This window comes from Diabrotica virgifera, chromosome 4 (assembly GCF_917563875.1).
Source record: "Diabrotica virgifera virgifera chromosome 4, PGI_DIABVI_V3a".
In the NCBI taxonomy this organism is placed as follows: domain Eukaryota; kingdom Metazoa; phylum Arthropoda; class Insecta; order Coleoptera; family Chrysomelidae; genus Diabrotica; species Diabrotica virgifera.
The window spans coordinates 232,235,096-232,262,179 of NC_065446.1; the positions used below are offsets into that span (position 1 = coordinate 232,235,096).

A 27,084-nucleotide genomic window follows, 5' to 3' on the forward strand; every position below is an offset into this window, starting at 1 on the left:
GTTGCGAAAATATTCTGAAATATTTCGAACAGGAGCGGCTTAGGAAATTTTAAAGATATTTAAACTGACAAAATAAATTAGAAAAATTGATATTTTTCTTGGGATAGGATTAAAATTAATGGATATTTTTTATAAAATATTGTAGTAGAAATCCATCTGCTACACTGTAAATTGTTAATTAACAATTGAATTGTTGCTAAAGTATTCGTTTCATTTTCACCGGCTTCTGAATTTATAGGTCTGGATCCCGCGTATGAAAAAAAAGTTGATTAATAGCAAGCTGAAAATTTGTTAATAGCTTAAGGGTGTCTAGTCGGACAAACTGTGATATATGGGAACACTGGAACAGGGGAAGTTTTAATTGTGGAACAGGTTAAAAATTTGGAACGGTCAGACCACGAAAACGGCACATGTATTTTGTCTGACATAACAGACTTAAACTCTCTGAAGAGAGATTAAACTCTCATGCAAAAATCAGACTGCTATTTATCACCAAATGGGCGTTTTAATGAGTGGAACATGTAGAATATGTCAAATGACAGGAATTATGACAGGTGATAAATAGCAGTCTGATTTTTGCATGACAGTTTAATCTCTGTTCGGAGAGTTTAAGTCTGTTATGTCGGACAAAATAAATGTGCCGTTTTCGTGGTCTGACCGTTCCAAATTTTTAATCTGTTCCACAATTAAAACTGCCCCTGTTCCAGTGTTCCCATATATCGAAGTTTATCCGACTAGACACCCTTAAGCCATTATCAAATTTTCAGCTTGCTATTAATCAACTCTTTTTTCATACGCGGGATCCAGACCTATTATAATCTATACCAAGAAAGCTTTTATTTCACCAAGCTATATAATTATTGATAAATAATTAGTGGCTCAAAAAAATTATTTGAAAATTCGAGATTTTGTTGGGAAATCCCACATTTTCCGAGGAAAATTTTCGTCGGAGCAAATCGGGAAAAACTTGCCTCTATGTAGAATTAAATTGGGGTGAATTTTTATTTGAGTGTTTTTAGTGTAAAGTTAAAATCTTCGGAGTTACAGAGCAATAATTGAAAAAAATACGATTTGTCAGCGCCATTTTGTTTATAAAAAAAGAAGCACACTATCTGCGGACTTTGCATACCTATATTAATAATATATAGGATCTTATAATTCGATTCCAGCAATAAAATTGCTGGTAAATAACCTTTCTTTGTACTTTACTAATTAGACCAGCGAATTATAACTATTTTTTTTCAAAATTTAAAGATTATGCAAAAATAGAAAAATTTATATTTTGTCGATAAAATATTAAATAAGCATCTCATCTTTATAATCTTTATAAGTTTGATCAATGTATCATGATTATTTTGGTTATTATTGCGATCATAAATTGTTAATTAACAATTAAATTGTTGCTAAAATATTCATTTAATTTTCACCGGCTTCTGGAATTACAATCTATACCAAGAAAGCTTTGATGTCACTAAGTTATTTAATTATTGATTAATAATTACTTACCTAAAACTTTATTTTAGAGTTTTTGTTAGGAAAACCCTCATTTTCTGAGGAAAATTTTCGTCGGAGCAAATCGCGAAAAACATCTCTATGCAGAATTTAATTGCGGTGAATTTTTATTTGGGTGTTTTTGTTGTAGAGTTAAAATCTTCGAGTTATAGAGCAATAATTGAAAAAAATACGATTTGTCGGCGCCATTTTGTTTATAAAAAAGTAGCACACTATCTGCGGACTTTGCATGCCTATATTATTAATATATAGGATCTTATAATTCGATTCCAGCAATAAAATTGCTGGTAAATAACTTTTCCATGAATTTTGCTAATTAGCCCAGAGTATACGTAGGTAACTCACAGGCGGTACAAATTGTTTTGATTCTTGTCTCTTTCTTGCTGAGAGAACATCTATGGCATCTTCTCCTGGTAGAAATTTCCTTTGACAGATGGTCCCCGATATTCACCATGCTCTTTTGCCGTTTGGAAGTTCTTGCAAAGCGTCCGCTCAAGCGTCTCTTCATTTTGGCCTTGGATCTGCCATGTTCTATAAGCTGCTCTGCGAAAGGAACTAAAAAACTCAGGACTTTTGGAATTACACATCGTGTATGATTGTTTCGTCTGGATTTTACTTCTCGTCCTCTGTTTCTTCAGAATCTATCCTTTCGAGATCTTTTTTAAAATCATCCTCTTGCGAAGAATCTTCTTGTTGATCTAAACCTTTATGAGACCAGACATTCGTCAGGATCTGAGCCAGGAAAAGGTTCCTCTGATTCTGACAAGTCACTTGCTCTTCAGCCATGTTTTCTAATTATTTTTGTGTTAAAGAAACGTATGCCCATAATTCAGGAACTGCAAAGAGTCGATATAAAAAACGGATGGGACACTAATGACCCGAGCAAAAGGACTACTGGACCATTACATGAATTTTGCGAAAGCAATGACGGAAAAATGAACTTTATTAGAAATTTTACTTACTTTCAAGAACAAATATGGTTTCAGGATTGTTTTGTAGTAGTATTTTGCAGTCAGGATCACTAAATGTGTATCACAGCAACAAAATACAGAACCACGTTGTACAAGAACACCTATTTCTAGAAAATTTGACGTTATACCGTGTGTTTACTTTTAAATTAGATATAGGAGTACACCCAATACAGGCAATACTGCTTCCTCGCTTTTTCATAAGCAATGTTGCCGATTTTAGCGTTTCCTTCAGTCGCGTATCTCTACTCGAAAATTGAACGTATGGTATAATTGTTGGTTGCATAATATAACGATATGTTTAGCAATATGGTTATATTTGATTAAAGTGAATTTAGGGGATAAATAGGCACCACTAGATTTTTTTTAATTTCGTGGGACATATAGGGTTAAATGTGTGTAAGCGAATGATGGTGCCCTTAAACTATCTTTCTTTTGTTAATTTTATGTTTTTATCTTCGTTTTCTAGAAACAACTCAAGAAGGCAGACTATGGAACTGATTTGGCCTCAGTTTCTACGGAACGAGACATTCATCAAAGGGAACACAAGACGATCGACCAATTCCATTCCAAGGTCGAAGCTTGTGTAACAGCCCGTCAATATTTCCAAGGCGAGGAACTTATTTTGTATAATCAACTCTTAGGCCAGCTGCAAAAGATCTATGCCGAGCTATTGTCATTTAGTACAAGCAGGTATGAAAATATTTTGGGTATGTTTAGCGATTATAGTTAAGTGGTAGTGAAACCAAAGTTTACAATAGGAAAGAAGAAACGTTCTTTAAAACAACGTTTTGAATAGATATTATAGTTGAACTCTGTTCAATTATAATGCCAACCTTGCATCAATAGAACTTCTATCCATGTAGAGATATAACTTTTTGTCGTAATTTATTTGTGACTTCTTCTAACTAAGTAATTCAATATTATTCCATAATTAAATTAAGTTATTATTGTATCGGTACTGATCGGTACTTTGATTTAAATAGATACGTATTTGTCTCTTACTATTATAACTGCCACATTCTCTGTTTGTTTGTTTTTCCTACTTATGCTTGTATTCGCCCCATGACAGGAATTTCTTTACATCTATGTTTAGCACCAAACTATTTGTTTAGTTGTTCTACACCTATTTAAATTACAAGAACTTGGTGGCTTCTCTCTTCCCCACCCCCCCCTCTCTCTCTCTTTCTCTCTCTATTTCTCTCTCTCTCTCTCTGTCTCTCTTTATCCATGTTGTCCTGAATGTAGCTATTGCTTCTAACTTTCTCTATCCCGCATCAATATTATCCTCAGTGTACCCTGCACTACTCTTATGTTATCTACTTATCATTTTTGCGGTCTCTCCGTTCTTCTATTCAATCCTCTTGGTGGATTGATCCATTCGAGGATTCTCCGTGTCCATCTGTATTTTAATTGTTAAAAATGTTCAAAATTATCTACTTATTGCATAGTAACAGTATACGAGATTATTAAAATCACTTTATCATTCTTTCTCTTTTCACGATTATAAGTTTTTATTGCATAGTATATAAATTATTATAATCACTGAATAAATAGTTAGTGAAAAAATAATCGTATTAATTAAATTAATAAATAATTTAAGCGATTATACAAGTAACGATTGTCCAAGAATATTCAAAAACTAAACGAAATAGCCATCTCTATTTTGTTGGTGACGACGTCGCCGGAAACTAATGTTTACGTATCCTGCATAGCTTATTGAGCTTTAATATAGTGGTTAAATAGACTTCATGTTAAGGGATATGGTTCTTAATCCGTAGATACAGACAGTATACAAGTGTTGTACACTTTCCTCTTTAAGTTTATAGGAATGGTGCTGTTTTTCAGGATGTATACCAATTTATCGAAAGCGGTCGATATTAAGACTCTATTATTAGCAACTCTGAGATGCTTTAAGTGTAATCCTTCGATGTTTATGACTTCTGTGTTGAGTTCCACGCTCTTATGTACCATTCTAGTTTCTTAAAGATATCTTCCAAGGACCAGGGTGAATAGTTTATAATAATTTTTGAGTATTTGTAGATCGTACAAAAAAAAAAGAATCTTACATTGAAATTTTTTTTTTTTAGAATGACAGATTTGGAAACGTTACTCGACTTTATCCAAAGTGCTACAAACGAGCTGAGTTGGTTAAACGAAAAAGAAGAAATCGAAGTTACCAGAGACTGGAGTGATACTAAATTAGATGTTAGAGGTGTAGAAAAATATTTTGAGGTAAGCATTGTTTATGTATTATGTAGTCATTTCTTTCATTATATCAAAAAACTTGCATTCATGTGGAAATACATACTACTAAAAGAATTATTAACATGTAAACGTTCTTTTTATTATAAAGAGTGTTTAATCAAACGCTTCCTTTCTTAAATTTAAGTAAAACAAAGTGTGTGAGATATCATCGACACTTTTTATTTGAAAGGCCTCTTATACCATTAAGTACGGAATACAACTTCGCTAGTTGGCGCACATCCACAAACTGACTTTTGGCTTATTAACATAGACCTGCAACTTGACAAAACTTTTGTGCTCGTGGCACATAACGTCGTCATTTTGAAACCACATGCTATTGGTATCCATATCACGCAATTTAGGCCAAAATCGACCATTGGCACAGTATAAAGAGGGACAGTAAAACCTCTTCCATGTCGGCACTTTGATCTCAAGAAGTAATACCGGCAGTACGCAATTGGTAATTCACCAGTGGTGGATGCGGGTTTTCCCTGTTAAAACCCGTACGTTTCCCGCGCAATAAAACATTGCGCGGTCATCATGCGCGACTAAAGATTTTACTTCCAATTTTTCGGAGAGTGGTTCTACTGTCCCTCTTTATACTGTGCCATTGACCTATATAAGTGATATAGGTCAATGACCAGGCCATCGACGGTGATTACCTGGCCAATATCGTTCTCAAAGAAATATCGACCGATGACGCCATCCAGCTCAAACAGAAAATCCACCCCAAACAGTCACTATTGGACGTTCTTCGATCTGATTTGGATTGGTATCGTTCCAAATTCGACAATTTTGTTTGTTGACGTATCTACTCATCTCGAAAAATGGACCTTCATGATTTGGATTACGTCTTTCAGTTGAACTCATGTCAAACGCTTTTGGGAAATTCACAAAGAAGTATAGGAAAAGAGGTTTTTGAAAGTTTTGAACTACGTAATATGAAAATTGCGTCGGTTGTAGATCTATTGGTCCTTAATCCTTGTTGCTCTTCTGATATGCCTACGGTGTCAATAAAATTCTGTGACAAGAATTTTGTTAACAATTTTTTTCTACTCTCATACTATAATATATCAGTTATGATTTCACTACCTGTATCAAAATGAACTTCATTATGATACAGATTTTCATTACGATACAGATTTTTAACCAATAGAATCGCGATATGGCATTCGCAATGAAGGTGGCACACGCGCAGTGGCCAATGGCGAGTCAAATACATACGCTTTGACAGTTCTCAATATGTAAACAAACTGACAAACTACTTAATTTATTTGCGCTACAAAATTAATCAATTTTAATATATTTTTTGTTGTGAATGATCATAGAAAAAATAGTGTATACAACTTACATTTAATTATCATTATGAAGCTCGTACTCTATACTCGCCGCTAGGCGGCTCGTTTCGTATCCCTCATACTCGCTTCATAATGCCCATCATTAAATGCTCGTTGCATAATATACTATTATGGACTTATTTGATAAATATATTTTAATTAAAGAACTATAACATATTTTTTTAACTTCAATATTAATATCCTATAAGATTTTAAGTCCAGAATTTTTTCTAATTATTATTCCTTTTGTTTCGAGTTTATCAAAGATGTGTCATATTTAGATTAAATTTTGTGTTGTTTTAAGCAGCTTAACTTTGGAAATGGAGATGAGGTAATAGAATTAATGATATGTAATAAACACAATAGAAAACGAGTTCAGTTCGATAATAACTTAAAGGGGGTAGGTCCAATGCTATTTAAATGCATTCCTTTTTCTCGAATCCGGAGGAAACTAATAAATATTTTTCAAAAATTTAAACGCAGAAAAGCAAAAGATTACATTATTACCGAGGGCCGAAAGTTCCTTAGAATAAAGAAAAAGTTTCTTTTGAATGAAATATTTGAAATTAAAAATCACACTAAATGTTCTTTTTTTTTTCAGTCCTGTAACTTAATATAAAATAAACATTAAAAAAGTTTTCTCGGCTCTCGGTAATAATGTAATGTTTCATTCTGCGTTTAAATGTTTCAAAAATATTTATTAGTTTTCTCACGATTCGAAAAAAAAATGAATGCATTTAAATAGCATTGCGCCTTAGTTTAATACCCAAATCGTTCCTGCGCCTTTGCATTAGCATTTGAATTGTTGTATTGTTTTCTATAATATGTAATAATTTTAATTCTGAAAGGGGAAAAAGCCTTTTTATTATAATTATGTCCTTTTTACTTTCCAGAATCTGATGAGCGACTTAGAAAAACGAGAAATCCAATTCAATTCCGTCCTAGAAAGAGGTGAATCTTTAGTTCTTCAAAATCACCCAGCTACGAAAGCTATCGAAGCTCACATGGCTGCCATGAACGCCCAATGGGCTTGGCTTTTACAGCTTACGCATTGTTTGGAAACGCATCTCCTAAACACCAGGAATTATCAAGCGTTCTTCAAGGATGTCCAAGCTACCGAAGAGTGGCTTAAAGAGTAAGTAACAAAATTCAATTTCTAGTATTATCAAAAAGTTTCCAATGTAAAAAATATCTTCTTTTTCTTCCTGTATTATGCTCGATTATCGTGCGTTGGCTATCAAATTGGCTATTAAGACTATTAGAACTTTATCCAAACAAATATTGTACACGGTGGAATGAATAAAAGAAACTAAATTCAATAATTAACAAATTTACTGGGAAAATTGAACTGGAAAGAATATTTTAAATGAAAAATGAAATCTAAGATCCAACCTAACCTTTATATGTAAAAATATTTACCGGAATCTCCTTTATTGGTTATTGTTTTCCTCACGAACACCCTGGATGAATTTAGCAAACCCATGGGACACTATTTACACTTACAATTAAAATGTATTTCCCAATAAATTATGTACTTAAAAAATGAAACCTTCCGCCATTATGGAACCAAAAGTTCGTCGACCTACTTCCAGCGCACTTTCACAGTCAAGTAAAGCACGACCACCTTGTCAAATTTTCAGAACCCGAAAGAATATCTCTCACTAAGTGGCGTATATAGTACGTTCCGTCAGTGATACCAACATACTTAGGTGTGGCATCGTTGCACGAAATTTTAAATATAAAAGATAATAATTAGAAATAGCTAATTAAGCGAAAATTAGATAAATTAATTAATAGATTAAGAGAAAATAATTATAAAAATAATTAAAGAGCTAATTTCGTAACGTGAACCGTTACATGTTCTCCATTAGCTGTTACCACTTCTGGTTGTATTGCAATTTTACTGACCTTTGTTTTGTAGTGTTTAGCTTCAGTCCATATTCATCACACCTAATGGTAATTATATTTACCAGGTGTTGAAGTTTTTCGTAACTATTTATAATTAGTATTGTGTCATCAACGTACCTCAGATTTATCAATATTGACGCCATTGATTTTGATATCAAATTGAACACTATAACGATCTCCGAATAGATGTTAAATATTAGTGGGGACAAAATGCAGCCATGTCTAACTTCTCTTCGTACTTGAAGCTCTTCAGAATTATCCCGGCCAACCCTGACGTTTACACGTTGATGACAGTAAAGGTTTTTAAGTATACGTTGGTCTTTATCATCAATACGTACCTACTGAAGAATGGCTATCATTTCAGTATGTGTTACTCGATCGAACGCATTCTCTAAGTCAATAAAATCAAAAGAAAGTCAAAGAACATAAATATTGTACTTTAGAATAGATATATTGAATAAGACTAGTTGTCTTTTTTCGCTAACAATTTCTTTTGATATTAATCCTTTGATTTTTATTTTAGAAAAGACGAAATCATGAATACCGAATTTAGCCAAGGGGACTTTAGTCTCGACGTTGGCGAAAAACTTCTACAGGGTATGCAAAACCTCAGGGACGAACTCAACAATTTCGGTGATCAGGTGCAAGCCTTGACTGCCCGTGCCCAAGATATAGTGCCTTTAAAACAACGTAGACAGCCCGTCACCAGACCTATGACAGTAACTGCCATCTGCAACTACAAACAGAACAATGTAAGTATCACAGACACGTGAATTCTGTTATTTAGCTTCTTTACCTATTAGTACATTGAGAAGTTACCAATTAGAAGCATTTTCAGACGACGCAATTTTTTTTGTTATGATAGCTGACAGGGAGTGTTAATATAAACTTCAAATTCAAGTTTGTGAGGCCACCACCCTTGTCCCCAGGTCACCATCTTCGAAAAAGGGGTGCAAAGGGTTTTCGCGCTGTACCTCGTAAACTAGCACCTGTACAGAAAATTTTATAAGACATTATTTGTAGCAAATTATATTGTCCACAACTTTATAAGCCAACGATGGCAAATTTTTACAGATACCTCCACAATGAATGGATTTCACAGACACGGTGGATATCACAACTCATCACTGAATAATGTTTAACAAGAAATTCAAAAAGATTTTATTAGCTCATGATTTTTTCGAGGTATTCTGTCGAGTTTTTTAGTTTTAACAATTTTTGAGTTTTTGGTATCACTCGGAAATAAAGATAACGAAATTTTTTGTAAAAAATGGATGAAAATCAACATATTTGTTATTACTAAAAAAAAATAAGCATAAAACAAAAAAATATTTCGACAGCGTTACCTCACAAAATGCCTAAAGCAAATCTACGCAAAATTTCAGGTGTATCGGTCAAGTAGTTTTTGAGTTACAATGTTCTTTTGAGGAAAACGCGTTTAAAGTTTTATTTGGCAACTTTTATTTTCAATCTCTATTTTGTCTCTCAAATAGAAACGTGAATGCACACCGGAATATGTTTTTGAATCGCGGAAAAAAATTACGTCCTCTGAAAAATTCACGCTAGGCCTAAAAAATGTAACATTGCGATGGATTATTTGTATTTCTACTCTTTGGATATTGGCACTTATAGATACTACATTCGATTAATTTCTTTTACTTTATTTTTTAGTTTGTAATTGAAAAGAATAAGGAATGCACACTGACGGATAACTCTGGACGTACCAAATGGCGCGTGCACAATTCTAAAGGAATCGAGTGTCAAGTTCCTGGAGTTTGTTTCGTTCTTCCTCCACCAGATAAAGACGCTTTGGATGCTGCTGATCGTCTGCGACGACAGTATGATCGATCTTTGGCTTTATGGCAAAAGAAGCAACTCAGGTATGTTAATAGCGAATACTGTGATTTAGCTGTAAATTATTTATGGCTGTTAAGTAAAAGAGAAATTGTAAATTATAATTTAGCTTTGTTATAGCTTTGGTGTATGCATTACTTAGATCTGCCTTATTCAGTATTTCAAACAATGTTTTTAAGGGCACTGTACCATATGCCTTTTCTAAGTCAACGAACAACATAAGATCTGCCAGCACTGAATCCACTCTGATCTTCGATTTAGTCATACTGGTTTTCGATTCGTTCTGTTATCAATCGACCATACAACCTCCCAATGAGCTGGTAACGCTTATACCTCTATAACTTTTACATTTCTTCTGTCTCCTTTTTTTGTGGATAGAGCTTTTACATCCCAAACTTCAATCTTCATGAGAGATTCATTTATTTTATTAGTATTGATGGTCCAAGTTTTATTAATTCAATGGAGATGTTTCCAGGTCCTGTGGCTTTCCCGTTTTTAATTTACTTTAAGGTTAGTCTTATCTTGTCCACTCTGATTGGCTGTACTTCGTCTATTGGATCTGCTCTTAAGTCTCTGTAATTTATTTACCAATGTGGTCTTGCGTCAATAGGGATTTGTAATATTCTTCCCACTCCATACCTATGGGTTTAATCTCCCTCTTCCTTTATGATCTTTTCTGAGGTTTGCTATAAACTTCCATGTTTCAGATACTCGGCATTCATCCATACATCTGTTTATTTCTTCACATTTTTTGTCTCACGTTTCGTTTTTTGTTTTGGTCACAATTTTCTTAACTATCCTATTCTAGTAAGCCGTAAGGGTATGTTTTCCAGTCTTCTAAATTTTGTGGTTGTAGCCAGATTCGACAGGCTTTCTTTTTGGTATGTATCAATTCTATATAATTTCTTGTGACCTCCATTCCGGATCTTGGTTTCCCACATTTTCCTTATTCGACATATTATGGATATAGTCTTTTATTCGACAGTAGAGTTCTTCTACTGTCTTGTTTTCTTTTCTAATATGTTGTAGTTTTGTAGCCGATATGGTTTTGTACAAAAATTGGGTGGATTCATTCTTTAGACTTTCCAACTTATATGTAGTCCGGTTTTTTATAGTTAATCTGTTGTATAATTAATTTTTACTTAACATTATCTTACATCTTCTTAGGATGAGACAAAATATGATCTTCGCTACCATCAAAGTCGTGAAAGGCTGGGATTTACCACAATTCATCGCCATTGGCGCCGAACAAAGAAACGCCATCAGAAAGGCTCTTAACGAAGACGCAGATAAACTTATGGCCGAAGGAGATCCATCTGATCCTCAGTTAAGAAGGTTGAGAAGAGAAATGGATGAAGTTAACAGGTTGTTTGATGAGTTCGAAAAGCGTGCTAGAGCAGAAGGTAAGGAATCTGTATTTAATTATATTCTGTAGCTGTCAGCTCTAGTAAATGGCAGTAGTAGTACACATTACTTCAATGCTTTATTTGTTCATCTTCATTTTATTCTGTACAGAAACGTATTCACTTCTTATGGATTTTTTATTTCTGATGAATCTTGCAACATGAAATGGGGACAAAAGCCTAAACGGTGGGCGACATTTATGTAACGTGCCCCAAAAAGAGGGTGTTATTTGCATAACATGAAAAGGGAATTGAAATTTGACAAGATGTTGATATGTCATATAAGGGGATGTTACACAACAAAATTCAAGGCCACGGTCGCTCAGTCTCAGAGATTTAAGAGATGGATTCTTAAAGGGTGTTATAGTATACTCTTATTAGCTTAGAAAAATTTAAAAAGATAGAAAAATCGAAATAAGGATGTAAAATAAAAAAAATATAAAATATTGGGCGCCACTGGTTACCTTAAGGAACCAAATTTTATACAAAAAACAAATATTAAAAGAAAAATAGATAGCTACATCAAAATAAAACAAAAACGTAGTCACACAGAAAATATACATACATAATATACAAAATATTATAATGTAACTTACCTTATTTACTCTATACTCAATATTCTATACTCAGCCAAATCTTTATTGTTCTTACGATTCAAGAGAGAAGGAAAAAATAATAAATTTATATTTTGCAAATCAAACATTATTTATTAAAAAACGAAAAAAAAAAATGAATTTCTGATCTCTCGGTGTTACAAATGATAGAGATCGAGATTACAAAAAAATAAAATAGAAAGTTTACAAAATATACCTTGTTTATCAGTCCTGTTCTTCTTGGTGTGGTTGTAAGTCCAAGACGCTATTTTACTACGCGAAAGTCACTTCACAATGTTAATAGCTACAGCAACAGTACATAAGGTTATCTATAGTTTATAGAAAAATTCAGCTTTGTATGCATTCTGCATTCTCAAAAACAAATTAGTTCTACTCAAACAAAATTATTAAAAGTGATTTGTTTTATAGTTCATTGAACGGGATCAAAATTACTAAAATCAAAGCAAACTTCGCTTTAACTAGGGTGTTGGAACACAAAAAGAAAACTTATTCTACATAATTCCTGGATCTGACTGCAAAAAAAAGGAATACCAAAAATGGTATTTATAAATTATCGACAATTCGCTTGACAGCAACGAAAATTGCCGGAGTTCCATTGTATGTAATCACACCACACTGCATCGCCGCGCTGAGTTCTCAGCCGGCCTAAGAACTGGTAACTACATTTTAACGTCACTGCAACTCCAAACTAGACTTTTAACTCAACCTTTCAGGTACCGCTGCAAGCAACGGACCCTCTCAGGCTAACTCAACTTGAAACTCAACTTGACTTGATGAAAGACCTAACAGAACTGACCAACTCGATCTCCCCAAACTAACATCTCTCAAAATCAACGCCTTCTCAAAATCATCACAGGATCCATCCCATCAACCAATTACAGATTCAAATTCCTCAATCAATCAATCTTGGCCAATCAGAAAACCAAAATCATACTACGCCAAACATCTAATTTGACGCCATGCAAAATTTCTCTACCAATAAGGGATACTTGCCTTCCGTAAGCAAGTCCTTGGTTTCTCACGCACTCAGCATTTCTACAGGTGTGCTTTACTGAGCTGTTATCGCCAAACACTTGTGAGATAATATAAACAAAATTCAGACTAAATGTCGATAAAAACAATTTACTGAAAGTTCTATGACTTTTCTTTTAACCTCTTTGGCGGTGAGCTTCCAGGCAAACATTACTTGGACGTTGGCTACTCAAAAACAACTACGTCACATTCTGGGTAGAAACAGATTATACATTCGACTATTCGTGAGAATCAAGAATAAATCACGCAGTACGAAAGATTTGTGAGAACTTACGATTCTTCGATAAACAAATATATGAATTTAACGGATCTATTAGACAAAACGCTTATACCGGGGTCGTAATATAGTTATTGCCTTAACACAAAAAAATTAAGGGGTGGTCATTTACCTTCGCACCGTTATAATCTTTAAGATTTTACCTGAATTTATCTGTATTCTACAGTTTATTCAAAATATCTGTTATATCAAATACTTACTCATCGTCTTTAACATTTGACATTTACTTCTGGTACTTAATTATCTTTTGATGAATACTACTGTAGAATTGAAAATATTGTATCTTAAATTTTAAGTTCTTTGTATAGATTTTTTAATTATTATTACGAGCACGAAATAAGAGTCTGACGCATATGGACATACGTCGGCCCATATGGGCGAAATACATTGGGATTACTACGGTAGCACAGCCGGTGCGAACTACTTTTGACTTTAAATCTTTAAGACAAGTAAAAATATCATTCGGCGAAATTTGTTGCAGTAGAGTTTTAATAGTTTCGGATTTAAGCATGAAGAGGGGAATAAATGAGACGGTTTGGTTAGTGTGGGAATCAATACAGTTAGTCATTTTTGAGGTCTAAACGAAAGAGGTTGTGTTTGGGATAATCGTAAAAGGCGCAACTTGAAGAGACGCTTTAAGACGGGTATTATGACAAGCCGGTTATAATATTGATTAGACGCGATTATTTTCGAATACATTTCTTTTTGTAAGAACACGTAAATTTTGGTCGCAATTACACAAATACTTTTACATTTCGTCAACTTATCAGTACCTATAATTTAGTTGTCTATTTTATTAATTAAAACTGTTAAGCATCATACGGACTTTTATTGTGAGTGTCTTTATCGAATCCTACACTACTATAGTAAATTTCTGGTTAGATATTGTTTAAATAAAAAATTTCGAAACTAACTAATGCCATAGAAGTTATGATGCCTGGTTGCACCAACAGATTTTAAGCTTAAGAAATGCTTTAAGCTCAGCTTGCCACAATGGATTCCCATGTGGTAAGAATCGAAAATTATGGTGCAACGTAAGTGAAACTTAAAGCGGTCCTATCTATAAGCTGAGCTGTAGCTAAGTTGAAGCTTAAGATTTTTTGGTGCAACTAGACATAAATGTTTTTCTTTGCCGATTATTTTTTATTCTCATCTTAAATACAACGTTAAATTAAGCTAAACATATTCTGAACCACGCCCTTTGAATTCTGCTATTAATACTGAAGGAAAATATCTCTTTTTCACAGTACCATGTTCCTAAAATCTTTGGTATTGTACCCTTAAAGGTCAGGTACATCCCACCAATATCTAATACATAATACATTTTAATTAATAATATTTTTTTATTGCAGAGGAAAGCAAAAACCAAGCAAGAATATTCAACACTCAAATTTCCAACCTTCAACTGGCCTTAGACGAAGCAGAACGCATTATAAACCAACGAGTACTATCCCCACTTCCAAGAGACATCGACACTCTTCAGCACTTAGTTCTAGAACACAAAGAATTCGAGTCGAGACTCCAAAACCTGGAACCAGAAGTAGAACAAGTCAAAGATACCTTCAGATCCATTACACTGAAGACCCCACAACACAAGAAAGATTTAGAAAAAGTTTTGGACAAATGGAAGTACATTTGGAACACTAGCAACATTTACATTGAAAGGTTGAAATGCATAGAGATAGTTCTAAATGGAATGGACGATGCTACCCAGGTTATTTCCGAATTTGAGAAGAAGTTGGCATTGTTCGACGAACTTCCCAACACCAAAAAGGGATTGGAGGATGTTCATGATGATTTATTAAAACTAGGTAAGATATTTTTACAATAATACTAATTAGGATTACTAATGGAGACCGAGACAAGATGCTTATGCTTATTGTAATCGAGGACGTCCCCCAACAAGATGATCGGACTTTATCAATGTGCTCCAGATCGGATGCAATGGGAGGTACTCGAAGCGGCTAATGATGATCACTAATAATTGTAATCAGATCTAAAGTTCTGTATATTTTCATACTCCAGTTTCCGTACTATCATCTGAATGATCTCACTACACTAGGTTCGCTTTCAAGATGCAGTAGAAATTAACAAACCAAGACACGTTAAATGCTACTAGGAGCACTCCCGAATCATAATTTACAATGTATATATAAACTTTGGAAATTGTGATTTGGAATTTACAATGTATATATGTTACAGTGAAAGTTGACGTTTCAGGGAAGGTTAACCTTTACTAGTCACGGTCGACTCTCGCTGGGCATCTTAGTGAAAGTTGAATTCTGAAATAACAAGATCAACTTTCACTAGTGAAGGTTGACCATTCTTAGTGAACGTCAACCTCCCCTACAGCAGTCTAGGGAAAGTTACACAGACGTACAAACAAGATCAACATCCACTAGTGAAGGTTGACAATTCCTATAGTGAATGACAACCTCCTCTACAACAGTCTAGGGAAAGTTAGAGAGAAATAAAAGACTAATCTTAAATCACGTATACTTTTATAACAAAAGTAAATTTAGAATTTGAAAGATGAACAAATAAGAACAAAATAAAACGTGAAACTATAGTCTACAATTTAAAGACTATAATAGAGACGAAAATACTATAGTCAACAATAATAAAATTATTTGTTGCAACATGATAATGCTTTATGGCATTTGGAATTGCATAAAACATTGTTTTTTATGCAGTAACACTTCTTTGTTTGGCACTTCTTGTTACAACTGCACTTAAAAAATCCTTGCCCACTTCCGGTTGACTGAGTAGTAGCAACTGTTCGTAAAGTAAGTGTCTTTTCCATTGGAATTTCATCTTCTTTTATAATGTTTACTGGACAAGTATTAAACTGGGATCTGCAAATAAAAAGATACTTGCAGGCTTAAATGTAAAATTACTAATTATTATACTATGCGGTATTAAATACGTTCAAACAAGTTAAACTTCATAAAAGTATTAAAAATGTAAACTAAATTGACGACAGGTCAAGGTCGTTCGCCCGCCGTGCACATCCGCCAGATGTTCAACATTCCCTAGGCTGATTCCGTGAAGGTTCACCTTCCCTAGTGAAAGCTGATATATATTTTCTACTATCAACATTCACTGGTCATTTCAGTGAAGGTCGACAATCACTAGCGACGGTACACCTTGACTAATATTCAGCTTTCACTGTAACATATACATTGTAAATTATGATTCGGTTGTGCTCCTAGTGGCATTTAACGTGTCTTGGTTTGTTCATTTCTACTGCATCTTGAAAGCGAACCTAGTGTATGTTGTTTATTTTGCTAACATTCGTGGTCTGTTCTGGTTACATTAATTTGCTAGGTTTGAGTACCTTCATAATCTACTATTCTGATACGAATATTGGATAGAATCTTTGATTTTTTTCGAAGAGATTAGCATATTTAACGCTTGTGTATTGCTTGAAAGATAAGAGGAGGAAGGAGTACAGTGAGAGTGTTATGGTTGAAGAATTTAAGGGACTGGTTTAAATATTGTTCTACAGAAATCTTCAGAGCAGCGGTAGATAGAGTAAATATAGTGATGATGATATCCAACATCTGATTGGGAGACGACACTTATAAAAGAATAAGCCGTTGTATTAAAACTATGACGTAAATCTTGCAGATTGCAATTCACACGTAGTATTAATCCTTCCTTTTTTGTACGAACTTTCACAATAATTTAGTATTATTTTACAATTTTTCCTTTCTAAGATCAAATATTCAACGTATTCACTAGATTTTGCCCCCTAGCGGCTTTAATCAGTTTTAATATCTAAAAAAAATTCATGTGTGGAAAACGTTTTTCTTCAAATGATGAGGTCATAACAGCTGTGGAAGTGTATTTTGCGGCCCTTTAAATTGTAATTTCAGGGATAGAATTCATAAATTGGAATCTCGTTGGAACAAGATTATTGATGTTCAGGGAAATTATACTAAGGGCCGGTATTTCAATAGCTACTTAAGCTTTTGCTTTGCTAAGCCTATGTCAAAAGTTAAGGAGAAGCTTAAGCCGGGTGTCGTATTTCCATCATTTCCTTAACTAAACTGATGCTCAACAGTAAAGTTAATTGGTTTGGTACCTCTGAATACGTCAAAATGCCAGAACTAACTGTTCTGAGGTAAAAACCACTACTGTTGACGTTTAATTTTATACTGTCATCTGTATCAATGTCAATTACTTAATTTTGTGTACATGGTCAATGTGTCAATTGATTTTGCGTAAGCAATAGATTCGTCTTTGTAATTTTGTTTATTGGATGTATTCCTTAAAATCTCAAATTCGAATGTAAGTTTATTTTTGTAAAATAAATCCTACCAAGCATTGTATAAATAAATAATTTCCATGTGCCTACACCTTCCAAAAGTAGTAAGAATTTTAATGATCGTTATTACGATTAATAAATTAATAGATTTATAGATTATTATTTAATAATCTAATAATAACGTTATTACTCAAAAGTTGGCTTTCAAAATAACTCTCTAATTAATAATTTATAGAAATAACCTCAAAAAACAGAAAACACTTTTTAAGCAAAGGCTTAAACCAACTCCCGCGCGAGCTTAAAATTATTTGGTTTAAGCCTAGGCTTAAGCCTCAAATTGAAGTGGAAATACAGCCATCTAAGCTTAAGCAAAGGCTTAAAGTAAGCTTTTGCTTAAGTGAGGTTGGAAATACCGGCCCTAAGAGTAATAAAGTGTATTTCAGACTATACAATTGGGTTTTTCTTATCGAACCGCAAAACTCAACAGATGGTGTGAGTTTTTATTGAATCTCACCCCAACTGTGGCGAAAAGGGTTTAATTATTACCTTTTGCCTAATTGGACATAGGAGAATATTTTAGGACCACACGCATATGTCCGAAAGCAGAGAGTCCTTCCATATTAACAAACTAGTGAACTTTCAGGGCAACTGGTTCTCAGATTTATGGTCTGGTTTTATAGTTACTAATAAACACGATATGAAGGATTGTGCAAACGAGAAATAAAAGTGTTAAGCGAACAAAACATTTATTCAACAACGAGTTTAACAAATATGCGGGATTAATGATAAGTTGTCTTAATAGCGAAAGAGAGAGAGAGAGTATTTAACCTAATTATTGCGGAGAGCGTAGAGGTGGTAGCTCTAAAAACCCTTAAACTGTCTTTCATTTTATTAATAATGATGATTTTGTACTTTATTTTAGAATCTGCTGTCGGTCAGCAACAGATCGCCATGGACCAACTCAACGACGATTTCGACAACACCAGACGATTAACTGAAAAGTCCAGACCAAACCAACGCGGTCCTCATGCCGACGTCGAGCGTCTGGATAAGGAGATCCAGAAATTGAACAACCGCTGGAGTAACGTCTGCGCGCAGCTCGCTGATAGGCTCAGAGGTTGCAAGCAAGCTTATGATTTGTTGAAGAATTACGGCGAAGCCAAAGTGGTCGAGGATGATTGGCTGAACGAGCAGTACGGAAAATTAGAAACTTTGCAGCCTATCAAAGATCGAGCTAAGGAACATTTAGATGCCACCAGAGTAAGTTTTTAAAATTCATGAAATATACTTTGTAAGATTTTTTACCTTCGCAACTATTTTAACTGGCCTAATTGATTATAACAATATAGCACTTATATCTGCTAAGTACAGTAATTGCTGTTAAATAAAATTGTAATCTTCTTCTTCTTTTTGTATAGACATGACTGTTTGTTTTTTCAATGTGCCTCTAGTAAATTGTCGTTCCATCGTTTTCGTGGTCTTCCCACTGATCGTCTTCCTATTGGGGAACCGGCTCTTGCTGTCCTTACTACTCTATTTGTTGTCTACCTTGCATCTCCGTCGTATATCTGTACTTCTAGCTCTGTCCCATAGAGTCTTACCATCGATTTTTCGAAGGGCTTTCATCTCCACTGTTTCGGGCAATCTTTTTGTCCTCTCTGTGTCTGGTCGTGTTTCTGCCGCGTATGTCATTGTGGGTCTGATGACTGTTTTGTAAATTCTGCCTTTCATTTCTTTTCTGATATTTTTGTTTCTCCATACTGTGTCATTTACACAAACTGCGGCTCTGTTTGCTCTATTAACTTGAACGTCCAGTTCTGTTTGGAGCCTTTCGTATCTAGAAAGTGTGATGCCTAGATATTTAAACTCAATCACTTGTTCTATTATCAGACCCCCTAGTTCCAAATTTACATCTTATTGGATCTGCTGTTATAACCATGCATTTTGTCTTTTTTGAGGAAATTAACATGTTAAATTTTCTGACGGTTATGTTAAATTGGTGCAGCATACGTTGTAAATCATCTTCACTTTGAGAGTTTAGTATTGCATTGTCTGCATAGCAGATTATTTTAAGTTGTTTCTCGCCCATTTTGTACCCTTTTTTAGTTCTCACTTTTTATTATTTAATCCATGATCAGGTTGAACGATAAAGGACTCAAGGAATCCCTCTCCCTTATCCCATTGTCAGCTTAAATTGGGTCAATTAATTCATCTTCTACTTTTACTTTTATTATGTTGTTCTGGTAGATGTTTTCCATCGTTTTAATTATTCCTAGAGGTACCTCTCTTGAGTATATCAAATGGATAACGTCCCTTAATTTTACCCTGCTAAATCGTTCTTAAGGTCCACGGAACATAAATATGCCGGTTTGTTGTATTCTACCGATTTCTATTGAACTTGCCTCATTATAAATATAGCGTCAGTGAATGATCTTCCCGACCTAAAACCTTGTTGTTCTTCTGCTGATGTTATAATTTCATTAAGTTTGTTTGTTATCACTTTGGTTGTTAATTTTAATGTTGTGTTTAATAAGTTAATTAATAAGTTAATAAAATTGTAATACCATAAAATCTGTGTGAAATGCTAGAGACTAACTAAATATCGGGAATGTCGTTGTGGATTAGAAGTTGATGATTGTCCATAATTTTGTTGTATTATTTAACCAATACATGTCCGTGCTATAGTTGGGTGGAGCTACGTTTCAAAGGTTGGGTAGGCAAATGTGTAGATCTGCCACTGTCAGTTATTGAAATGAAAAGTTGATACTTCAGTTTTTTTAGTACTGGGTTGTAATCTCCATTTCTTAAAGTATTCGCTAGGGATGGATATATCATTCTTGAGAATGTTTTCTGTAGTTTCTAAGGATTGGTGGCTTATTGCAGTCGTTCAGTCGTCTGCATATCCAAACACTTACGCGATTCGTTTGCACGCGTGTCAGCAGTATAGAGGCTAAAATGGAAAGGTACAAGTTCAGAACCCTGTGGAAGTCCATTATTTAGTTCCATCTGTCCGCTAATATTCTTTCCCAATATTACCTGGAAAGTTCTGTCTAATTACTTATTTGAATTTATTCGTATGATTCGTATGTGTGTGATACGTTGTATAATGCCAAATTGCAATTTTTGTAATCGCTTCACTTTTGAATATTTGATATATGTAAACTTCTTGCATAGAAATCGGCCCACTTAAAAATTTGGTCATTTTTGATGTCTCATACTTCCTAAACCTGTTGGCCGATTTAAGTGATTTTTTGAACATGTTGTAGCCTGATTCTTTAGCAATACCACTGTAATAATACTGTTGCTAAACAGGTAAATTTTCATTGTATACCGGGTGTATCAATCAAACTATGTTTTTTTATCAAAGTTCGCATCACCCTGTGGAATATTCTAGCATTCTCAGGTTTTCTTAACATTTTGTTTTTTGAATCATTCGTTTATGTTGGATAATAAAAAAGTTAGGTACTTTAACAACTAGACATGTTCTTCATCAATATACGGTGTTTCTAAATAAGTGCGACAAATTTTAAGGGATAATTCTGCATTAAAAAATAATGACAGTTGGCTTTATAAACGTATGTCCACAAATGTTTCGTTTCCGAGATACGGGATGTTGGTTTTATACCTATATACATATCCCAACTGGTTTTAAAGCAATAAATAGATCGTCAGTTTGTAAGAAAAAATTCAACATCCCGTATCTCGGAAACGAAACATTTGCGGACATACGTTTATGAAGCCAACTGTCATTATTTTTTCATGCAGAATTACCCCTCAAGTTTGTCGCACCTATTTAAAAACACCATGTATTGATGAAGAACATGTCTAGTTGTTAAAGTATCTAACTTTTTTATTATCCAACATAAACGAATGAATCAAAAAGCGGAATGTTAAGAAAACCTGATGCTATAGTTGGCTTTTAATTTCAGTATTTTATAAATGTCAGAATATTCCTCAGGGTGATGCAAACTTTGAGAAAAAAAACACAGTTTGATTGGTACACTCGGTATACAATGAAAATTTACCTGTTTAGCAACAATATTATTACAGTGGTATTGCTAAAGAATCAGGCTATAACATGTTCAAAAAATCACTTAAATCGGCCAACAGGTTTAGGAAATATGAGACATCAAAAATGACCAAATTTTTAAGTGTGCCGATTTCTATGCACGTAAATTTATATTGTTTCTGTATCGGTCTTTCGGTGTAATCTATTCTTTGATTTGACGCACCGCTCGCCGTTAGAAGATAAAAACGGAGCTTCTTTGTTTTTTAAGATTTTCATTGTCCATTGACCATTGGCTTATATAATAACTGTCTCCATTCAGCAAAAGGCATTCAGCTGTTATACAGGTCTGAGATCATTCAAAAATAAAAAAATGTTATTTATGTGAAGTACCAGCTTTTCACTAACAATGTAAGACTATTTTAACAAAAAAATGAAGTGTTTTGCATACACCATCTACATTTTTACTCTTTTTTGCAGAATCTTCTCAACAGTGTGGTCGAGAGAGCACCCAAGATCGAGCAGGTCAACGTAAATGGAGGACGCTTCATACGAGAGGGCAAGGTAAACTTACACAAAAACTCACCCAATCACTACTCTAGTCTTAGGTTATTTAGTTCTCACGTGTATGAGTGGTTTGTCTGAATGGATTTGTTGTAAATACCTATTGTTATCTATAGGGTTATTTCTCGTAATTAATTTGTAATTTTTTTCAAGGTACAACTTATCAATTTCTTTTCAGTATCAGTTTTTTGGTGGTAACAACTACTAAAAGTTAAAACTTACTAAAACGATTAAGGAATTTGTGGAATTTTGTTTAGGTTTTTAGGTGGTGGTAGTACCTTTCATTTACAGAATATTAACTCAAAATTAGGATTTCGTTATCTGAGGTAGTATTAATTTTGAATATTTTTTGTTCCGCTTCTTGTATATGATAGTAAGATTAATCTAATTTAGATACTTTAATCGGCAATCAATCCATAATTAATAATGAATAACTATAGAAAATTATGGTCTTCTTTTTTCTATTTCTAAATTTTCTAAGTGTCTGGGGATTATGTTGAATACCTAATATTATTTTTTAAATGGTCAGACTTACTGTCCCTGTATGTAAACCATGATGGTTTTTATTATAGTCTTTTATAAATTCACTTGTATTGGTTGGATTGGCTTTCGTATATAACTGCAAAATATTTCCGAATCACTACTATCTTTTTTTCTGGTATCATTGAACATTGATAATTGATCAATTGCACAAAACTCTAGAAAGTGGTAAGTAATACAAGAGCTTTCAAATTATACACTGAGCACGTAAAATAATAAATTTATTTTTTCATGAATGGGCGATTTTGGAAATAAATCCCGAAACAGGTCGATTTTTGTTTTTAATTTACGATTTTTGGCATATATATCATACTAGGTACGTCTAGTATGATATGTACGCCAAAAAATCGTAATTTAAAAATAAAAATTGACATGTTTCTGGTTTTATTTCCAAAATCACTCATTCACGAAAAAATGAATTTATTCCAACCTTTACATACACACCGTATATTACTTGCTATATGATCTTATTTAAATCAAGTTATAAAATGGCCTACTTATGTATAACATAAAATGGCAACTTATAAATCAGCTTATAAAATGGCGCCAGTTTGCCATTTTTAATAATTCCGTTGCCAAAACATATCTAAAGCTACGAAGGTGCTTTGGTTTAGTTAGTCAAAGGTGTATTATTTCAAGTTTTATGATCCAGAAGATAGTTAGTGGTGAAGAGACTATTTCCAAATTGAAAATTTGCTCTAAAATTGTTGGCAAAATCTATTCTAGCTTAATTGGATCTGCTTATTTATATTTAACTTCATTTTTAAGTGTGGATTGATTTTCTACCTTCTAGAAAAAGCTAAATAGTATCTATATTAGCATTAAGTTCTTTACTTGTAAAATAATATTTAAATAATACCTATTGCTTTTCTGTGTATCTATAAGTAAATTTTAGAAGACATTCAAGTAGTTGGTTGATTAATTGATCTGTATAATATTGTGATTAACGGGAATACCTACATTTTTTTAAGTCACAATATTGGAAAAGAAGGTATACAGAATATTAGAATAGAAACTTCTTATCCAGCATTGTGTATTGATTAGTTAATTTTTATTTTTTGAGAAAATAATACCATTAAATACGTTTAAGAAGTACAATTTTTATTAATACACTTCTCCAAGAAATCAACGCACCAGTGCTAGGCAGGTAAATTGTCATTGTATACCGAGTGTACCAATGGAACTGTGATTTTTTCTCAAAGCTCGCGTCGCCCTGTGAAATATTTTAGCATTTAGAAAATAATGAAATTAAAACCTAACTATAGCTTCATGTTTTCTTAACATTCTGTTTTTTTATTCATTCTCTTATGTTGGATAATAAAAACGTTAGGTACTTTAACAACTAGCCTTGTTTTTCGTCAATACAATAGATTGTTTTTAAATAAGTGGCAAACTTTAAGGCGCAATTCTGCATGAAAAAATAATGACAGTTTGTATGTCATAATGTATATCAATATCTATAAACATATGTCAGCAGATGCTTCGTTTCCGAACCAGGGGCTGTTGAAATTTTTCTTATAAACTGACGATTTATTTATTGCTCTAAAACCGTTTAAGATATGCGAATGAAATTTGGTGGATTTTAAGAGGCAGTTATTGTGCATTTTTTGAAATAAAATTAAGAATTTTATGTTTACCATTGGCGCAGATAAGGGTCATATTACCTGAATATTCAGTTCCTACTTGTATATCAAAAAATGCACAATAACTACCTCTTAAAACCCACTAAATTTCATTTGTATATCTTAACCGGTTTTACAGCAATAAATAAATCGTCAGTTTGTAAGAAAAATTTCAACCCCTCTATCTCGGAAACGAAGCATTTGCGGACATATGTTTATAGAGCAAACTGTAATTATTTTTTCATGCAGAATTACCCCTTAAAGTTTGCCATACTTATTTAAAAACACCCTGTATTGACGAAAGAGCCCTAGTTGTTAAAGTACCTAACTTTTTTATTATCCAACATAAGCGAATGAATCAAAAAACAGAATTTTAAGAAAAAAAGAGGCTATAGTTGGGTTTTAATTTCAGTATTTTATAAATGCTAGAATATTCCACAGGGTCACGCTACCTTTGAGAAAAAATCCTAGTTTGATTGTTACACCCGGTATACAATGACAATTTACCTGTTTAGCAAAAATATTATTACAGCGATATTGTTAATCAAGGATATAACATTAAAATGACACATTTTTAAGGTGGTGCGTTAATTTCTTGGTCTAGTGTAGATACATTATGTCTTTGTGATAATATTATCCTTGTATTTTACCAAATATTAAAAGTGCTTTACATTATTTGCTCAAAAAAATGAAAATTGTCTAACTTGATTTATGAAACACGATCATCTGTAGGCTAAAATATAGATATTTTATAAGAAATGCTTCATTAATATTATTGGACAGTAGTAATAGTATTTATTACTTCTGTTCAATTTGACATAATCATGTTCTTTCATTTCAAATTGTAAAATATCCCTGGTGAATGTTTGATTGTAGTGTTTTTGATTTGCAAATAGAATATTTATTAAATTGGATACAACATAATGAAAGCAGGGTTATATAATTATATTATAACCACTGAGCTCTATTTTGTGTCTTGTTGTACGCTTGTTTTTGAATAAGGCTGATGAAATTTGATTATTTGATTTAGTTTGTGTTCATGTTGTAATCTGAGGGAGGTTCATCCATTAGTTTGTCCTATATATTTTTGATAAGAAGTTCCACAAAATGTACACTAACACTACTCTTCTAAATTTTATAATGGAAGGATTTCCTTTCTTTAAAGCACCAAGCTAAAAGCACTAACTCGGTCTGTAAGTGGATCTCCTGACTTTGTGTATTAACGAACAGTTGAGAACTGTTCTGGTCTATAGCAGACGTTCTTTATTGATTTTATAGTGGTCTTTACCACTAAAGAAATAGTATATGGTTGGATCTTTTCTTGACAGTATCATCGCTTTTAATATTCCCTCTTTCCAGGTTTTCCTTGGTATACATTGTATGATTTTCATTGGTAGCATTCTGTCTTCCAATTTTTTACCGTCCTTTTCGGATAATATATGATTATCTGTGCTGTTAGGCTCCTGCACGTCTGTTTTTGTAGGTACTATTTTTTTTGCACCGTGCCTATTTAGCTGTCCTCGGCAACCCCCTGACTAGATCCTGATTATATGGCCAATCAGTATATGGGTTTCAACGATGTATCCTCTGAACTCTGGCGATGATATCCCTGGTCTTAAGGAGTCTTCTTGTGGTTGGGGGGAATAATTTTCTGCCACTGTTCACGAACAACTCCCTCAATGGTGTGTACTGGAGCTCTTCTTGGATGGTTGCGTTTGAAACACTGTCTGGACATAACGAACCATCTATTAAACTGTAACATTTCGTTTCTGTTCTTACAAGCTTCTTCGAGTTGATTGCGCTGTTAAAATTCATACTGGGACTGCATATAACATCACCGTTCTAACGCAGTCCTGGTAGAATTGGATCTTCGATAATTGGCCTACGATAGAGGACTGTCCCTGTAATGTAGGATTGAATCAATATCTCTTCGCCACGATTTTCTTTTTGTTTGCTTCCTAGGTGTGTTTTGTGAAGTTTAATCTTCTGTCGAACTGGACTCCTAGGTACTTGACGACCCCTTCTGACTGGATTCTATTTCCTCTCATCGATAATTCTTCTCTAGTTGTACAATCTAGGTTCTTTCTGGTATATGTTTTTATCCTTTTCTATGAGGACTTTGTCCCTTGACTTGTTGAATGTGTACACAAGATATAGAACATCTTTGTTGTCAAAAATATGAATCTTGCTGTTTAAAAATTCGTAAAATAAAAGATGCAACAACATTCAGACATTCACCATCAGTAATAATAGGAATATAGAAATATACGTATATAAACGTGGAAAATATTTATTTATAACCAAAACTAAGACGTGATATTTTTTTATATTTAGGAATAATAACATAAATTTTGACTTTAAAATAAAAGGTTCTAAATACAGAAAACTAAATAAAAATGCGGAATAAACAATTCAGCGTGTTCATCTTCTGCAATTCTATTTAACAATGTGCGTTTTCGTCATACTATATCAGTTTCATGGTAATTGTCGCTCATCAGGCAACTAACGATGTTCCTCACTGGAGTGGACAAAATCGGTAAACAAAAAGTAGACAAAGTCGATAATAGCGAGTTCAAGGGTGTTCCCTTTTTTTGCGGGAGTCTAGATTGGGATTAAGAACAGATGTTGTGTGGGGCAGTGCTGTACTTGTTGGTAGAAGCAAAGAATGGAGAGGTAGTTGACCTGCATTACATTGCTCAGAGAAAGAAATCCAATTCTGTTAATCACTAAACACTACAAGTTCTTGAGAACGGTTCTTTGATCATTGTGTTTAGCTCATATATTATGCTGGCTGGTGCCTTATTCTGAAATATTCTAGGACTAGCGTGTCGAAGTTACCATCAGAAAGTGCTTTGGCTACTAACTTTAGAAGCCTAGCTCTCAGGAACGGAACTTCGTTTTGAGGAATTCTGATGAGTACTTGCCCTCGG

At 33.6% G+C, this 27,084-nt stretch overlaps 1 protein-coding gene across 39 annotated transcripts in view; it reads left to right on the forward strand.

The window, feature by feature from the left end:
* Nucleotides 1-27,084, forward strand: part of LOC114327522 (microtubule-actin cross-linking factor 1) — an 865,580-nt gene that overhangs the window by 629,696 nt on the left and 208,800 nt on the right. For all 39 annotated transcript variants that reach the window (XR_007697614.1, XM_050648743.1, XM_050648753.1 and 36 more), the window contains 9 exons: nucleotides 2,950-3,173; nucleotides 4,571-4,715; nucleotides 6,958-7,199; nucleotides 8,496-8,724; nucleotides 9,644-9,852; nucleotides 10,994-11,229; nucleotides 14,505-14,963; nucleotides 18,345-18,682; nucleotides 21,909-21,992. Coding sequence is in view for 38 of the 39 variants with exons in the window: in XM_050648743.1 (XP_050504700.1) it covers nucleotides 2,950-3,173; nucleotides 4,571-4,715; nucleotides 6,958-7,199; nucleotides 8,496-8,724; nucleotides 9,644-9,852; nucleotides 10,994-11,229; nucleotides 14,505-14,963; nucleotides 18,345-18,682; nucleotides 21,909-21,992 (2,166 nt within the window). In the remaining variant the exon portion in view is untranslated. The remainder of the gene's footprint in view (nucleotides 1-2,949; nucleotides 3,174-4,570; nucleotides 4,716-6,957; nucleotides 7,200-8,495; nucleotides 8,725-9,643; nucleotides 9,853-10,993; nucleotides 11,230-14,504; nucleotides 14,964-18,344; nucleotides 18,683-21,908; nucleotides 21,993-27,084) is intronic.